The sequence below is a fragment of the Bos javanicus genome, chromosome 21 (assembly GCF_032452875.1).
Source record: "Bos javanicus breed banteng chromosome 21, ARS-OSU_banteng_1.0, whole genome shotgun sequence".
Lineage (NCBI taxonomy): Eukaryota > Metazoa > Chordata > Mammalia > Artiodactyla > Bovidae > Bos > Bos javanicus.
The window spans coordinates 44,456,093-44,474,947 of record NC_083888.1 but is presented as its reverse complement, the minus strand read 5'-3'; the positions used below and the strand labels follow the sequence as shown (position 1 = coordinate 44,474,947).

General features: G+C 39.7%; 1 protein-coding gene across 1 annotated transcript in view; it reads left to right on the top strand.

Annotated features, from left to right (window-relative positions):
- Positions 1-385: 385 nt before the first annotated feature.
- SNX6 (sorting nexin 6) overlaps positions 386-18,855 on the top strand; it is a 49,275-nt gene continuing 30,805 nt past the window's right edge. The window contains exons 1-6 of the mRNA XM_061394143.1: positions 386-638; positions 793-840; positions 12,002-12,106; positions 12,342-12,452; positions 15,524-15,645; positions 17,570-17,693. Coding sequence (XP_061250127.1) covers positions 633-638; positions 793-840; positions 12,002-12,106; positions 12,342-12,452; positions 15,524-15,645; positions 17,570-17,693 — 516 coding nt within the window. The 5' untranslated portion in view covers positions 386-632. The remainder of the gene's footprint in view (positions 639-792; positions 841-12,001; positions 12,107-12,341; positions 12,453-15,523; positions 15,646-17,569; positions 17,694-18,855) is intronic.

Here is an 18,855-nt window from a genome sequence, read left to right as displayed (position 1 = left end):
GTGCTATAGAACTGGACAGGTAGAGTGGGCCTGGGGACAATTCTTGATATAAAGAAAAGGAATACTCTAGTAATGTGTACAGCTCATTTATATAGTGCTCAACTATTAGCGCACCACACCCTGCGGTAATTACCTTGCCAGCAGTAAAGCTTTATTACAGCCCCTGACCGATGACTGTATAAAGGGCCTTGGTTCCCACAACATCTACGGGCAAAATATTAATTGTGATTAATTATCGTGTGGCACCATACAAAAACTAGAAGTTTTCTTGTGGCTCCCGGAGGGCACTTGCTTGGTTTTCGCTACAGCTCTCAAGTAAAGGGAACTGGACAGCTCCCCGGGTGGCCTTCGGCCCTTCCTGGGTCTGAACCGGCCAGCCGCGAGCGGTCTCCAGACACGTGCGCCTGGGCCTGGGCGATCTCGGCCCAGGATGCGACGACCTTGGGCGGAGGGCACTGAGTCCTTCTTCCGCGCTCTCAGACCCTGGCCCCCAGCGTCTGGGCGGGAGGGGCGGGGCGGGGCGGAGTTGCTTCGAGGCCCCGCCCGCCTGCAGCCGCCGCCGCCGCCGCCGCCGGCTCCCTCCGGCCCGCGGTGCGGTGCGCGCCTGCGCTGGCCCTCGCCTCGGAGCAGCCATGATGGTGGGTGTTCGCGGCGCCGAGCCCAGGGCGCGCGGTGGGGGCGGCGGGCGCGGGGCGGGCGCGGGGGCCGCGCCGGCCGGGCACTAACGTCTCCCTTTGTGTCTCCCCTACTCCATCCTCTCCCCCGGCGCGCTGGGCCCTTCCGACCCCGCAGGAAGGCCTGGACGACGGCCCCGACTTCCTCTCGGAGGAGGACCGCGGAGTAAGTTCTGCCTCCTTCTGGGTCGCAGGACCCCCTTCCTCGCCTTGGCCCTGGGGTGGGTTACCGGAGGGGGGGTTCCCTTCCGCGCGGCACCCGCTCCCCGCCGGCCTCCTTTCGGTTTCCTCGCCGCACCGCGCCCCGCCCTCCTGCAGCCCTTCCTCCCTTGGGGCCGTGCGGTTCTGATTTCCCGGGGACCCGCGGCTGCCCTCGGCCCCCGCCCCGGCTCCGACCCTCCGGTGGACTCCTTCCCCGCCCGCTCCGGGTGCAGGTGGGGAAGTGGAGGGGGAAGTCGGAGTTAGACAGTCCCCGCCCCCCGCCCCACGTTGGGGGCTATGAAACCCATTGTCAGACCTTCCTGCCCGCACCCTGAATTTCCCCTTGGGGACCTCTCGAACCCGTCTCCGCCTACCCTTCTCTCTCTCTAAAACATTGTAGTACTGGCCTGTTGTAAATTATCCTTTTGCAAGGGATTTTACAGTCGCCGGATCTTATCTCTTCTCCAGTATCCTACGAGATTTTGCAAAGTGCTGGTAGCCCACTGTACCTTTACTTTTCCTAATGTCCAAAAGACACATCTTTTGCGGAGATCCCTTGGTGGTGATTTGAGGCAAACTGCAGTTCCCTTCAGAAAGGGCCTTCAGAGCTGTGATTCCTCCCTTCCACCCTGCCCCCATTTACCTTGGCTGAAGGGTGGTAATCTCTATAGTGCCTTGTACAAGTGAGCACTTGAAAGATACTGATACATGATGATTGCAACTCAGCAGCGTTTCATGGTTCCTTCACATCTAACAGCGTGAGCTTTACTTTTCTTTTTTGCTTTTACTTATTTATCTTTGATAATGTGAGAGACACATTTGTTAGTCGGTTTTTGGCAGATGATAAGGTATTTTTATAAGATTTTATTCCTGTTTTTTTTTTAAGTAAAGATAAGGTAGTATTAACTGATGACCTTTATAAAGCTTTAACATAGAAAGATGCAAAGGGTGCAGTATACTTTTATAGATGAGGAATTAATACATTTATCTGTTTACACAAAACAGGAAAAGCAAACAGGATTTGCTCTCTTGTAAAACCTAATGTTCAGTAAAAGTATTAATTTTTTGAGTATTTATGTTGATGTGAAAAATAGAGTATTTTCTGGTGAATATTTGTGTTCCAAGCCTTATGCCTTTGATGAGATTTGCTTATCAAACTGGAACCTCTTAAGTAATGTGTCCAGAAACTTTTCATGTATTACAGATTAAAGGCAGGGTGAGATGAAAGGCATGGGTGACCAGGAGGTTCTTACAGAACCTTGCAGATGAAAATTTTAATATGAAAATGGAAAAAACAACAACAACAACAACAAACATCACCAGGAATTTGAAAGTATTTAGAAGGTCATGATGAATATGTCTACATGTCCAGTTCTTCCTTATTTTTGTCCTGTGAGACTAGGTGAATCATAGTAATAGCCACAGCCGGACGGTGTGTTAGCACTGTGTAAGCACAGTTTCCTTATATCTTCTCATCATTCTTGTGAAACTTTTAGTATCCCCCCTTTACAGATGAGAAATCTGAACCTCAGGGAAACTAAGTAATAGTCTGAAGTCATATAGTCAGTGAGTGGGAGAGGTGGACTTTAAACCATGTAGCTGACATCAAAGCCAGTGCACATATTTCTCAAAGTCTCCTTGAAACACTTGCATCAGAATCACCTGGGGTGTTTGAAGAGCTAAAGTCAAAAGGTTGTGGGCCCACTGTCTAGTAAATCAGTCTCTTGAGATGGGGAGGGAAGAAAACTACTTTGTTAACAAGCAAGAAGATTCCACTGCACATGAAGTTTGATTATGGCTGCACAAAGTTATCCTGCTCTTTCCTCATTTCAGGAACAGAAATTGCAGGCCTGTTAATTTCCTTATATTGTGTTTGTCTTGATAGAAATAGATTAGTAGAACTTTTAGGCATTGCACTTTTAGTTCAGATTGTCTTATTCAGCCTTTTAAGAAAGTCTTGATAAAGAGAAAGTGTGAAATACCTATTTGATACAAATTACAGAGGGGAACATCACAGATTCAAAAATAATAGTGTAAGCACTTCATTCAAAGCAGCAAGTAAGCAAAATTAAAGACAGTATTTTTAAATACATTTATAAGCAGCCTTGAATTTTCATATTTGGAACAGAAGAGAATCTTAAAGCTTTAAGAAAATACTGTTTCGGGAGAAAACATAAAAAGCAGACTTTAAGAATACACAATATTGAAAATATTGGTCACGTTTAATCTCTTCGGTTACACCTCTACATAATAGGGTATTTTTTTCTTTCCCAAAGGCAGGACAGTAACATATTATTTAGTAAACAAATGAGCCCTTTGAACTGGATGCATTTTGCTCTGATGTCCTTGTTAAATAGAGCGGTAGGTGCCAGCATGATGGCATAGTTCTGTTAGCATTTGATTTGAACTCTAAATAATATGTTTATTGTTTTCAGAATTACTTCAGGTGGAGGAACTGCACCTCTCCTGGACTTCTCGCCTTGCTCCTCCCTCTGCATTTCTTATCTTCATTAATGGTCATTTCCATTCCTGCAGGCAAGAAGCCTCTGAATCATATCCTTCATCCCCATACCAGAACAATCATCAAGGCCAGATAATTTCACCTCAGAAATATTGTTTAGCCCATCTTTTGTTTACATGACCCCAGTTAAGGTCCCTGCCATCTCTTGCAGGGCTTGTAGCAGTATCTGTTATTGGTCTCTATCTCTGGTCTTTCTGTTTTCCAGTCCAGACTTCACATGACTGCTAGTTTACCTAACTGAAATGATTGAATCATATGGCACCAGTAGTCACAAGGACTTACTTGGACCCAGTTCTTTTTGCAGTAAGGTCTAAACTCCTTATTCTAGCATTGAATACCGTTCATCATCCTTTCTGGCCGACTTCCTTCTCAAGATGCCCCAGCACACATCCCCTCCCCAAAACACACGTGTAGGCATATTCTAGTCTATTTGTCATTGCTCAAGCATCTCTGCCCTCTCTAATGTCTATTTTATGCATGCTTGTCAATGTTGTGGAGTGGTTTTTTCCCTTTACCTCTTTTTTTCCACATGAAATTTGGCTTTTAAGACTTGGCCCAGATGTGTACATTTTCTTTTGTACCTCCTCAGCATTTAGCTTGAATACATTCCACATTTATTGGTAGTTATTTCAGATAAAAATGTCTCATAGATTTTGTTAGCAAAGGATAAGATGAATGTTGGCAGAGGAAGAAGAGAAAGCTCCTGCCCTGGGACCATGGCAGTGTAGCATGAGATTTATGGTGAAGTGCTGAGGGAGTACCAAGGAGGGTGAATACGTAACGATTGCTACACACTGCTGAAGCATTTGCTGCATGCCAGGGACTTTCCATATATTAACTCACTTCTCAAATCCCTGTGAAGTAACTGCTTCTGTTATTCCTACTTGGAAAGGAAAAGTGAGATTTAGAAAGAGTAAGTAACTTGCCCAGATTCCCACAGCCAGTATGAAATAGATTCAAACTCAGAGGAAATCTAGCTATGGGTCCTGGGTTGTCATGTCCGACTGTTTTGTGACCCCATGGACTGTAGCCCACCAGACTCCTCTGTGCATGGGTTTCTCCAGGCAGGAATACTGGTGTGGTTTGCCAGTTCCTTCTCCAGGGGATCTTTCTGACCCAGGGATCAAACCTGCATCTCTTGCATTGCAGGTGGAGTCTTTACTGCTGAGCAACCAGAGAATCTCGTTAACCGTGGTGCTGTCTCCTAAAGGAGCTAAACCTTAAATGTTGATCAGAAATTGTGTAGGCTGTCAGGGAAGGGGAGGGCTTGTCAGCAGAGAAGATAACATGTGTAGATAAGCCATTTGGTTCCACCTGCAGCGCTTGTTCTTATTGGAGAGAAGTGAAGTGAAGTCGCTCAGTTGTGCCCGACTCTTTGTGACCCCATGGATAGTAGCCTGCACCAAGCTCCACCATCCATGGGATTTTCAAGGCAAGAGTACTGGAGTGGGTTGCCATTTCCTTCTCCAGGGAATCTTCCCAACCCAGGGATTGAACCCAGGTCTCTCACATTGGAAGCAGGAGTAAATACCGTAGTACAGATAAAGTGCATAATGATAAAGAATCCAGCCAGTGGGAAGTTCTGAGGGTTCTTAGCTGGTTCTTCATCTTAGAAGATGAAAATAGCATTGTAGATGACTACAGTGTGGAAGATGGATTGCTGCCTTCTTGCAGAAAGCAGAGAAAGCAGTTAGCAGGCCCTTGTGGCAGTCCAGATGAGAAATGTTAAAGGTAGAACTAAGGCCGTGCAGTGGGAGAAGGGATGAAGGAGAGGACATAGCAGAGATGTCTAGGAGATAGAATGGACAGGGCAGAGTGGCTTAAGAAATACATGGGCTGGGCAGAGGAGAAGGAGATGAGGAATATAGGAGAGAAGAGTAGAGTTAGAAGGTAGATAATAGGTTTGGTTTTCACATATGCTGGATTTGAAGTGCCTAATCCCTTTCCGCCAAAACTACAAACTAAGATCAGAAAGGACAAAGATTGTGTCTTTTCATCTTAGCACCTTTGACAGTAGTTGGCACACTGAAGGCACTCGGTTGTTTAATAAGTATTAAGAAATAAATATGTAAACACTAAACAACAAATACATCCAGGTGGATATATCTAGTTGGTAAGTTGAAATTATGATTGAGAACTTAGAATAAGAGATGTGAGTTGAAGGTATAAATTCAGGAGTTATTAGTCAAGAATGGCTGAAATTACAAAGGCTAGATACCCAGAGGAAATAAGATTCACATGCCAAGGGGAGAAAATGGACTAACTGATGGGGCTGAGATGGTCGGGAAGAAAATGAGAAGTGTTCCAGAAGCTGAGAGTTTTAATGGAAAGGATCAGAATGATCATTAAGGCAAATACTGAAGAGAGGTCAAAAAGACTGCAAAGTATTGGATTTGGAAATAAGGTCCTCACCGTGTGGGGGTTTTGTGAGATCAGGGCTAATTTGACTAGAAGAGCAGTGCTAGAGCAGACAAGAAGGTTACATGCTCAGGTGGCCAGAAAGCTCAGTTCTCTGTAGGACACCATGTCTTCTGAGAAAGCAGAGGCATTGAGTCCATCCAAATCTATTTGTAGAAAGGTGTATTGATGGGTCTGAAGGGGTAACAGCTGCTAGTGTTTATTTCTTGGAGATGTGGGAGGCAGTGTCACTTATTGAGCATAGGCGTGGAAATGTGGTTGAGGCTTGAGACAGGAAAGGTTTGGAGTAGTTGCTCAGGGAGTCAGAAGGGGAGCTGAGCAGATCAGCCTAGGACTGTTGAATGATTTTAAGGATCTTATGCAGTTTGGAGACCAGTACTTTGTAGTGGGCAAGTGCAACAAACAGTTGTGACTTTCCTCTAGCCACACTCAGCTCAGAAAGCAAAAAATGTCGATTGAATTGCTCCTCCAGGTGGGAATTTGCAAGTCAGGTATGGCAAAGAGCAGTGAGAGTTGACGAGACCTGTGAGAAAGGCATTGGAGTGACATCAAGTGACTTATTTTTGGTATGGTAGATGAAAGGAAATCTAGTTTCCAGAAAGTATATGTATGTATAATCAACCATTGATTTGACTGCTGAGTATACTGGGTATAATAATGGAAATAATTCATTACAGGACTTCCAAAATTATTTGTTGTGGTTCAGTTGCTAAATTGTGTCCAACTCTTTGTAACCCCATGGACTGAAGCACATCAGGCCTCCTTGTCCCTCACCATCTCCAAAATTATAACTGGTTGTAAATCAACTGTACTTCAATTAAAAAAAATTTTTTTTTCTTTTTTTAAATCCTAACTGAACTAGGAGTAAAATAGATTTAAAACTTGGCCAGAACTAGTGAACTTAACAATTTCTGTCTGTCTCATGGGGTCACTGATTGTACTATAATTCCCTAGAAATAGTTTCTTAGCACGATTACGGTTTGCGCCTTTCTTTCAGGGCTGCATTGAGCCAGAAGAATAGGGCCTGGGGGCTCGCTGTAAGGACTAGGCTTTTCTCCAAGTGAGAACCCCTTAGGTTTTGAGCAGAGGAATGTGTTCTAGTTTACTGGTATCGTTCCAGTGGCCCTATATGGAATATAGATTGAAGAGGCAAGAGGACAGAAACAAGAGAATGGTTGGGAAGCTGTGGCAATAATCAGTTACTTTGCTTCCTTCTTCCTCCTCCTTCCATCAGTCTATCTCTGTACATGTATTTACTTTTCTGACAAAAGATAAACAGTTTTTTAGGAATGTCATAAAGTAGGTACTTTAATGTGTAAACACATCAGTGTACTAAACTAGTAGTGAATGTCCTCCTTACTAATTTTACATGAATTAGTCAGCAGTAGGGCAGTGTCTTTATATTTCTAAGGATAGTGTATTTATGTTGCTTAATCCATTTCCTCTGCCTGGGCTTTCTCTTGACCATGACACAAATGTTTAACCTAGTAAGTCTTTGACAAAATAAAGTACAAAGTTTATTGACCCAGATAAGGATTAAACTGATGAATGTAGTCTAATTAGAATATCCTCAAACTGACCTGACTAGTTGCACAAAGTTAATTAAATGTTAATAAATCACAGTTGTTTGCTTCACTCCTTCCCTTAATAAAAGCTACCTAAAATTACTTATTTTTCTCTAAATCAAGAAGGTACTCTGCTTGCAAAATCTGGGGGTGTGTGTGTGTGTGTGTGTGAGGTCACTCAGTTGTGTCCAGCTCTTTGTGACCCCATGGAATATAGTCTGCCAGGCTCCTCCGTCCATGGGATTTTCCAGGCAAGGATATTGGAGTGGGTTGCCATTTCCTTCTCCAGGAAAATCAGTGCACATTGTATCTAATTAGCACTAAATTTACAGAAGTTCCCTGCAGTCCAGGGTTAGGACTCTGTGGTTCCACTGCAGGGGGCAGGGTTCCATCCCTGGTTGAGGAACTAAAATCCTGCAAACCGCACAACAGGGCCAAGAAAAGAAAGAGAAAAAAAAAAAAAACCCACCAAATTTACAGTACGATATTTTATTAAATCTAAGGTGCAGTTGATTGGAAGATATATTTTCTTACATGTACCACTAAGGAAAAAATACAGCCAACTAAACTATTAATTTGTCATCAATTACAGGGCATCCTTATTTCAGATGCATTAAAATGTGGAAAATATGTATCTGGAATTGATGAAATATGATATCAGATTATCTTTCTTTTTTAACTTAATTTTTTAAATTGAAGTATAGTTGATTTACAGTGTTGTGTCAACCCCTGCAATACAGCACAGTGACTCAGTTATACATAGATAGTAGTGAAAATAGCTCAGTGTGTCCCACTCTTTGGGACCCCATGGACTGTACAGTCCATGGAATTCTCCAGACCAGAATACTAGAGTAGGTAGCCTTTCCCCTTCTCCAGGGGATCTTCCCAACCCAGGGATCAAACCCAGGTTTCCTGCATTGCAGGTGGATTCTTTACCAGCTGAGCCACAAGGGAAGCACAAGAATACTGGAGTGGATAGCTATCCCTTCTCCAGCGGATCTTCCAGACCCAGGAATTGAACTGGGGTCTCTTGCATTGCAGGTGGATTCTTTACCAACTGAGCTATCAGGGAAGCCCATACACATACAGACATTCTTCTTTTTTTTTTTTTTTAATTCTTTCCCATTGTGGCTTAACCTAGGATATTGAATACAGTTCCCTGTGCTATACAGTGGGACCTTGTTGTTTATCCATCCAGATTATCTTTCAGCGAAAGTTTTGTGTTGATGTGGGAGATCATTTTATTGGCTGGCAAACCCTTATGTGTGTGAAACAAATCTTGTGGTCAGACAAAATAATCCTTCTCCATAGGCCCAGGAAATGGAAAAAAATTGAAGTCTGAAGTGTATATGGGAACTGACCATAGGAACATGCACTATCAAAAGGAATGCTTCTGCTGATATGTAGCTAACGTTCCTATGAGATATAAAGAGGAAGAATCAGAATCTTACCATCAGCGTTTTGCTGTGACCACATTTGTAATTCATGTACATTTTCCTAAGATCAGTTCTAGAACTAAGAATGAAAGAAGCAAATGGCAGGTTGAATTAATAGCTATTAAGGCTATTATGTGGGATGCTTTAGTAAAGCATACAAGAAGAGAATTTATAGAAAGGTTAGAAGGAAGTAGAGGAATAAAAGCAAAGGAGGAAACTTCTGGGACTGATGGAAATGTTCCATATCTTGATTATGGTGATGATTACAAGGGTATAATCTATGTATTTGTTAAAACTTTTCAAATTATATCCTTAAAATCTGCATTTAATTATATGTAAACTGTGCCTAAAAAAATATAGAGTACAAGACCAAAAGTGAGATATAGGAGTATAGGAATGTATAATATAGCTATACTTTTTGTATATAGGAATACTTTTATTGATTAGTTGCAATTTTAAAAAGCCAAGTGTTTTACTGTCAGACTAAACAAAGCAAAAAGGAAATAGTGGATGTGGTATAAAAGGATACTGAAATGGAAGACAGAGAAGTATGTTAATAATTTGAAATAATCTTTAATTGGAAGAATAAATAACAGCTGTTCATATGTAGAACTCCTGAAAGATGTATTTCCAGATTAATAATGAAATGGTTAAAAAAATAAACCTGAAAGTTAAATTGTACTTAGAGACATGCAGTCTGGCAGAATGTTTTATATCATCATTAGCAACTGAGATAAAGTTTTGACAGAATGTAAAGACAGTCCGGAAGAATCTAGACTAATGTTCCCTCATATGGTTTTTAAGGCTTATTCTGAAAATTGTTTTGATATGTCTGTGGTAGGACATGGGATTCTGTGTTTTTTAATAAGCATCCAAGTTGAATCTTACCAGTAGTGTCTGAGAAATGCTAGACCAGGCAGTGAAAACATAAATGAAGAACTGCCAAGATTGTTAGTCCAAAATCCGTAAGATAAATCTATTAGTTTCCTGGGACTGCTGTAACAAGTTACCACAAACTTAATGGGTTAATACAACAGAATTTTATTCTCTCATGATTCTGCGGGCCAGAAGTCTGAAATCAGTATCACTGAGCTGAAATCAAGGTGTTGGCAGGGCCATGCTCCCTGACGCTCTAGCGAAGAATTAGTTACTTGTCTTTCCAGCTTTCTCGTGGCTGCCTGCACTCCTTGGCTTGTGGCTTTACCACTCTAATCTCTGCCTCCTTAGTTAAGTTGCTTTCTCTTCTTTTGTCTGTGTCAGATCTCCCTCTTATAAAGATACATGTAATTGTATTCAGGGCTCTCCTGGATAATCCAGGATAAACTCCACTTTTTTTTTTTTTAAAACCATATAAGGTTACATCCACAGGGATTTGGACCTGGATGTCTTTGGGGGAGCTGTAATTCAGCCAACCACAATAAACATCTTAAGAGTGGCCTCAATATGAGTAAAAAGAAATAAGGAAACAGATTTCTTAAATTAGAATTAGGGTAAGGGGTTAGAGAAGAGGTAGGAAACAGTTTGAAGACCTGATAAGACTAAATAAAAGCAAGAAAACCAAAGAACAGCATACTCTCTAATGTTTCCAATATTGCAGAAGCAATGAAGTTATTGGAAAATAAAAAAGAAAACTTCTTTGTAATTCAGGACAGCCTTTAAATTTCTTTTATCAGACAATGGCTACATGTAGCAGAGTACAATAGTGATTTTTTAAAACATTTTTATGTAAGTTTATAGTGTTAACTTAAAAATATGATTGCTGATTGAAATTTAATTCAGTATAAACTTATTAAAGTTACCAATAAAGTTTTTGTTAAAGGCCATCATAGATAGTATCATGCTTTTTTTTTTTTTGCTTTTGTGTAATAAAGTTTTATTAAAGTATAAAGGAGATAGAGAAAGCTTCTGACATAGGCATCAGAAGGGGGCAGAAAGAGTACCCCTCATGCATTTTAAATAATGATTCATTTCTTCTGTGACTGTTGTTAGATTGTAATGGTATTTATTTTTTAAAAATATGTCTACTCAATATAGAACCAGTAGTGCAAAAGTGAAATAGTATTTTACTTTCATTACTAATAAACAACTCTATTTAATGAGAAACTTCACAAAATTCATCTTTGAATAAGTCACAAGATTTCTTAAAGGCTTTTTTCCAGTTTTATAAAATTCATGCATATTGTGGAAAGTTGGGAGAATAAAAGAACATAGAGGAAAATCACTGCAACTCACATTTTGTTGTATTTCCTATACATAATAATTTTATGTGTGCATTTTTTAAAAATATAATTGAGATCATAGAGTGAACAATTTTGCTTCTAGCATTTTTTCCATTTGCACCGTAATTGAAATTTGAAACACTAATGATTAGGTAAGTTTCCAAAGGCAATCCTGCTTTTGCAGCTAGAGTATTTGAAGCAGGCTAGTTAGATTTTTAATATTTTGTATCTTTACATCTGGCTTAGACTTGATTTTATCTTTTAGTGTATTTGCTTTTGTAAATCTACAAATTACCTTAAGATGTTAGAATGTTAATCTGTTTAAAAGGGAAGAAAAATGAGTGATACTTAAGAATGAGAAAAATTGTGATTAGAATTATAAGTGACGTCTTCTCGTAGATGAGTAAATAGAAGCACTAAATAGGGAATATACCCAATTTTTCTAATGTACTAAAACTGTAGAGTAAAATTTAATACATATCACGGGAGTTAATTATTATTAGCATTTTTCTTAGCACTTTGCATATGTAGTACATTGAACTGTTATTTTATTATATATTCCTAAATTAAAATAAGCAATAAAATTTAAATGATTGGCCATTATTCTTTTTATTATTTTTCTTATTCTTAAAGGTAGATACATTTCTTAATTTTAGGACATTTGAACTTGTAAAGGAGCATCTTTTTGGGAAATAGTTTACTAGTTTACTTTTTGGGTGAAACTATAGTAAATCATAGTTAGCATGTTGACTCATACAAAGGATAGTTGAATGATGTAGAATGAAAATTGATTAAGATAACATACCCAAAGCACCTCCCCCAGAAGATAGATTAAATGAACTTGTGTACTTGTTAGATCTAAGATTCACTATTTTAGTTTTGTTTTTGCACTGTCTTATTGTCTAGGAGAAGAATGAATTTGCATAAAAACCTATAGAATTTTCACTGAGGTATTATTTTTTTCTAGCTTAAAGCAATAAATGTAGATCTTCAGAGTGATGCTGCTCTGCAGGTGGACATTTCTGATGCTCTGAGTGAGAGAGACAAAGTAAAATTCACTGTTCACACAAAGGTAAATGGGGTTTTTTTACTTGTGTTATTTTAATTATTGTGCTGTTATATATGTAATAGTACACTGACTAGAATTTTGGTTTTCAACATAATTAGAAATTGTATTTTAGTTTATAATTCACTGCTGCTTATTATCTTTCATTAAAGACTAAGTTTAGAAAATAAGGTATAAATGTTCATAGAAACTTTTATAGTCTAATCTTAATTTTTATTTGAGAAAATCTCTGTCTTTGCAGAGTTCATTGCCAAATTTTAAACAGAATGAGTTTTCTGTTGTTCGACAACATGAGGAATTTATCTGGCTTCACGATTCCTTCATTGAAAATGAAGACTATGCAGGTTACATTGTAAGTATTGAGGTTCCATTTTAATCCTATTTTCTAGGAACTTTTTAGATACTTTATTATGTGTGGAGATTTTATTCAACACTTCTAGTGAACTGATGTAATTTTTTAAAAAATTTCCAGCTATAAAACATAATTGACTGCCACCTTTTATCCCAAGTTGTCTTGTTTGGGAGTGTGGCGATATCGATATATAATGCTCCCTCATTTAAACTTAAATTCTTACTGTTTATTAGAATTGAAATGGGCTTGTCCTGGGGGGTAATAACTAAGGAGGTGTTAGAGACCGTATTGGTCTTGAACCCTTAGGTAGACAGAGTTGGAGGGCTTAGGTAGACAGAGTTTAGAGTTGGAGGGCTCCTGAGAGGTTGTCTAATGTAAATATGCACCCGGTGTTATGGCTCAGCTGTGGACCACACTCAGATTTCTGTAACTGTTTCTTTTGATTTCCTTGAAATTGTCCTGACCTGATTCCATCTTTATCCTTGTGGCCCTTACTCTCAGTCATTTGCTTTTGTTTTTCTTTCTACAACTCCAGTTTGATGCACGAGTGGCGGTGCTTTTGTTGTTGTTAATTGCCAGTTTTTATCAAGACTACAACTGAGGGACAGCCCAGTAGAAAAGATGCACAGGATGAGATATTGGGGTGAGGGATTGGCACAGAACTCTCATGCCCTTTCCAGGATGTACCACCAGCATGTCAGTGTGTTTACTAGTCTGGAAGCTCTCCTGTTTCCACCCTTTTCCCCCTCATCTTCTTGTATGGTGTTATTTTCTTACTACTTTTTTCTCTCATAGACTAAACACTCCTCAAAGATCAAGACCATGTCTTATTTATCTTTATCTGCTGGTCGTTCAGCATCACGCCTGGCACATAGTAGATGTCGTGCATGGGCAGCAATGAATATGTGCCAGTCTGTACTTGGTGCTTCCTTCTCTGTTGCTTTCCTTGGTATAATCCTTTTCTTCTGGTCATTGCTGTTTAAACTTCCCCCTACTTACCTTTCTTTCTGTTTATTTGCTATCTTTGCTTTCCATCATTTCCCCTTCACAGTTCTTACTTGCAGGCTCTTCCTCTAAGATAGATTTTTTTCTTTTATCATTCCCTTGAGTGATACGTCTCTTTTAGACCTTGTGTTTTTATTTAAAGTAAGTGCTTACTTTCCCCCTCACTGTGAGAGAATAGGGGGAGGTTAGTCATTAGTCTGTGCCGTATTCTCTTGTAGTTAAGTCAGTGCTTTCTGCCTCTGGTACACTCCAGTCATACCATTTACATACTTTGGAAAAAATAGCATGCATATTTGCAATACATTTAGTTAGTGTGTACTTAGAGCTTATTGTGCATATACATTTGAGAGCTCTAGGTTGTCACGTAGGAGTCTACAGACTGAAGTTTGGGTTCAGTTCAGTTCAGTCGCTCAGTCTGGCCCGACTCTTTGCGACCCCATGAACCGCAGCATGCCAGGCCTCCCTGTCCATCACCAACTCCCAGAGTTTACCCAAACTCATGTCCATTGAGTCAGTGATGCCAACCAACCATCTCATCCTCTGTTGTTCCCTTCTCCTCCCATCTTCAATCTTTCCCAGCATCAGGGTCTTTTCAAATGAGTCAGTTCTTCACATCAGGTGGCCAAAGTATTGGAGTTTCAGCTTCAACATCAGTCCTTCCAGTGAATATTCAGGACTGATCTCCTTTAGGATGGACTGGTTGGATCTCCTTGCAGTCCAAGGGACTCTCAAGAGTCTTCTCCAACACCACAGTTGAAAAGCATCAATTCTTCGGCGCTCAGCTTTCTTTATAGTGCAACTCTCACATCCATACATGACTCCTGGAAAAACCATAGCCTTGACTAGATGGACCTTTGTTGACAAAGCAATGTCTCTGCTGCTTAATATGCTGTCTGCTGCTGCTGCTGCTGCTAAGTCGCTTCAGTCGTGTCCGACTCTGTACGACCCCATAGACGGCAGCCCGACAGGCTCCCCATCCCTGGGATTCTCCAGGCAAGAACACTGGAGTGGGTTGCCATTTCCTTCTCCAATGCATGAAAGTGAAAAGTGAAAGTGAAGTCGCTCAGTCGTTTCCGACTCTTATCAACCCCATGGACTGCAGCCCACCAGGCTCCTCCGTCCATGGGATTTTCCAGGCAACAGTACTGGAGTAGGGTGCCATCACCTTCTCCGAATATGCTGTCTAGGTTGGTCATAACTTTCCTTCCAAGGTGTAAGCGTCTTTTAATTTCATGCCTGCAGTCACCATCTACAGTGATTTTTGGCGCCCACAAAAATAAAGTCAGCCGCTGTTTCCACTGTTTCCCCATCTATTTGTCATGAAGTGATGGGACTGGATGCCATGATCTTAGTTTTCTGAATTGAGCTTTAAGCCAGGTTTTTCACTGTCCTCTTTTCACTTTCATCAAGAGCCTCTTTAGTTCTTCTTCAGTTTCTGCCTTAAGGGTGGTGTCATCTGCATATCTGAGGTTATTGATATTTCTCCTGGCAATCTTGATTCCAGCTTGTGCTTCCTCCAGCCCAGCGTTTCTCATGATGTACTCTGCATATAAGTTAAATAAGCAGGGTGACAATATACAGCCTTGACGTACTCCTTTTCCTAAAGTTTGGGTCCTACGATCTAATACCAGAATATAGTGCTGCACTCTGTTTCTTCCTTGGTGTTCAGGACCTCAAGAAACTTAATTTCTAGACTTAATCAACTTCTCTAACCTTAATTAGGATATTCCTCATTCATTCATCATGTCGTTAGCTCTCTCAGACAGCAGTCTTTTTTTTTTTTTTTTGAGAGGGAAACAAAGTAAGTTTGAGTGGGAGATGCTGTTAGAACAGCGGGCCAGCTCAAGGCAGAACCGACGAGACAACAGTCTTCTATAGTGGCAATAGTGCAACTACTGAAGGAAATAAAAGTCTTTAAAAACTAGTGGTTTAGGGGACTTCCCTGGTGGTCCAGTGGTTAAGACTCCATGCTTTCACTGCAGGAGGCGTGGGATCTATCCCTTTTCGGGAACTAAGATCCTGCATGGCACAGTCAAAACAAAACTAGTGGTTTTATTCTGTGACAGATCCCTCCAGCACCACCAAGACCTGATTTTGATGCCTCAAGGGAGAAACTACAGAAACTTGGAGAAGGAGAAGGGTCTATGACAAAGGAGGAATTCACGAAGATGAAACAGGAATTGGAAGCGTATGTGACTTTTGTTGTTATTTGTGCGTGTTTTTATGCCCTTTTTTTGTTTGGTTGGTTTTTGTTTTTGTTTCTCTGCTCTCTGATATCCCATCCTTTCAATCATTTCACCACAGTGACCCTTTCTGGAAGATGCAGGTTTAAGCCATACAACCAGTGTTAACTATCATGATCAGAGCCTACAGGAAAATTATAGAATAATTGTCTGCATTGTAAAATTCTTTAAATTACTGTTTTAAATAAACTCTGAAGATTGAAAACAGAAGATCCACAAGTCCATAAATGATAGTAGAAAGGGAAATAATGACTTTTTAAAACACACATGTAGATCATTTTTTACAAGGCCTTAGTCATTACCCACCTGGTTCTCTTGTTTGGACAAGTGCATACTACCAAGATTTCTGTTTCTCATATAAGTGTGCACTAAGCAACTCTGGATATTTTCTTCTTTCTTTTTCAAAAACGGTGTGTGTGTGTGTGTGTGTGTGTGTGTGTGTGTAATTTTCCCACTCTTTTGTCTGACTATGGCTTCTGCCTGAAGGGAAAAGAATAGGAGCAAAGCAATGAGAGAATAGTTTTTTAGTGTTTTTTATTAAATGATGATTAGTTTCGTATATACTAGACATATATTAAATTCTTGAAAAAATTCTATTTCGTTTTTAGCATATTCGCTGAAAATACAGTTTTTCCCCTTCTCTTGAACATTTGAAATAATTTTGGATTGCTGCATATTGTTTTTCTGTATTTTGAGAGTTAAACAAGGAAATAGCTTTCCTTGCATTACCATCACCTCCATCACTTTTTCTGGTCATTTCTCCTGTTTGTGCATTTCCTTTTCTTCTCTTCCACTGAATTTCAGTTTTTAAGCATATATTCATGCTGCTACTAGACTCTTCTTCAAAATGCTAAACTCTTGACAAGAGAAATTAACAAAGTAGGTCTTCTTTGTTAAAGTGTAAGGTGACAGATATTTTAAGAATTCTGTCAATACTGAGTGCAAGCAGTAGCCTGATAGTGGACAGGTATGACTTCTATAGTTGATAAGCCTGACAGCTGGAAATGAGCAGCGCACATTAATATTGAGAGAATCTGTGGTTTTCCAGTGGCCCTGATCATGATTCTTTTGTGGTCTGGTTAGGGGTTGGATAACAGAGAACCTTTGGTTTATTCTACTGCTACCTCCATCCTCTGCATCCTTCTTTTTTGTCTTCACTGAATGACTACCCTCACAGAGATCAAACTTCTCCCAACATTGGTCCTGCTGGTTTGCTGGTATGTAAAACTTAACCTCCTTGCACGTAGTTGAAGCAAGAATATTGGGCCTTTTCCTTGAGTGTTCCCCCCCCCCCCCAAACTGACATGTATTACTATAAGATCACTGTGATTCACTGATGATATTAAAATGTTTTAAACACAGTTCTTCAATGTAATGGAAAACACTAGTCTCTCCATGGTGTGTTTCTTTCTTGTGTGTTTGGGTCTTTAGATGAAAATAGTTATTAAAGTTGAAAATATGTTTACTGAGGTTTGTTTTAGTTATTTGTATGAAGGTGTATAAAAGCAGTAATTATCTAGAAATTGAATCATTAAAATTGTATGCTATAATTTGTAATGTACTTTCTCTGAAGCTAAAAACAAAAAGCCCTATAGTTACCTTTAACATCAACTTGCATAGGAAGAAAGGTTCATAAAACTTAAAAATAATAACATTTATATATAATAAATACTATTAACTAGCATGAAGTCTTTTCAGAGCTGGGTTTTATATATTTTGTTAACAGTTCAACTAAAACCTTTGTTTACATGGATTATATCTTCGTGCCTCTAGTTTTGCATTTAGAATAATTCCTAGTATTTGGTTAAAAAACTGTTGCGGGTGTTTTTCTGCAGAGTTTTTACCTTTAATTTTGTGTATTATTTCTAGTGAGTATTTGGCAATATTCAAGAAGACGGTTGCAATGCATGAAGTGTTTCTGTGTCGTGTGGCTGCACATCCCATTTTGAGGAAAGATTTAAATTTCCATGTCTTCCTGGAATATAATCAAGATGTGAGTATTGAATTGATCAAAGCAGTGATCAAGGTTTATTTTTAAAGAGTCATTGGAAGGAGAAGGGAGTTGTTAGAAAAGGCTTAAGGCCTTATAAATACATTTTATAAAATGTTCTGATTTTTCAAGGCAGTTTAATATGACTTTTTTTTTTTTTTTTTTTTTTTTTAATATGACTTTTTTAATGATACAGTATTTCAGTAGAACTTAAGTAGATTAATTTTTTAAATGATGCTAAACTATGTTACTACATGAGAGATTGATTTTGATCCTGAAATGTGAACTTCTTAAGAAATAGGGTTATTAAATTGGTTAATGTTTCTTAAATTTGAGTTTGGAGGCTTCTGAAGTCTTATGGAGAATTCAGAGAAGTTCTTAAGCTAAAGAATTCCCAGTTACTTTTGGGTTGATCATTGACTCTTAATCTGTTTAACCTGCTTCCTTCAGTGCTGGTTGCTGCTAATTTTCCTCCCTCCCAGCCTCAAGAGATTTCTTCATTCGTGGTCCTGGAAAAAATCTTTTTAGTGGATGGGTGATACAGATCTTGGAGTCTCTATTTGGATGACAAGATTAACTCATGATTTTAGCAGAAGAGAGATATTTCCTAACCTTCGTTCATTTCTTCCTATGGCATCAGTGACCACACCCAGGACCTCATCTCACCCCCGAGTTCCTAAACCCTGACCTTATGGACTCCAAGCGTAGCCCTCTGTCCTCACAACTCCCTTTTTCCCTGTTCCCACTGCAGTTGTTCTTTGATTCACTGCTGCATCTAGACCCTTGACTTCTCCTGCACTTTGACCCCGGCAGTAGCTCTTTTCTTTCTTTCTTATCTTGCCTAGCGTGCCTGCTCTGTCACTTATAGCAATGTTATGACTTTAGACAGATCTCTCGTTTTCCATTAAAGCTAATTTCAATAATTCTTCTAGATCAAATAATGACCTTGTTCACTGGGACTGGACACCAATCAGAAAGCAAACACCCAAACCTCCTGTATCCCCCCATAGTCTTCAACCACTTTGGCAGCCACACTCATTTAATAGTTTTCTTTTCTTTTTTCTTTTTTACTTCCTCCTTTCCAATCTGGATGCCTTTTTAAAATTTTGCTTGCCTGACTGCCCTGGCTGGAACCTCCAGTACAGTGTTAAATAAGAGCAGACAT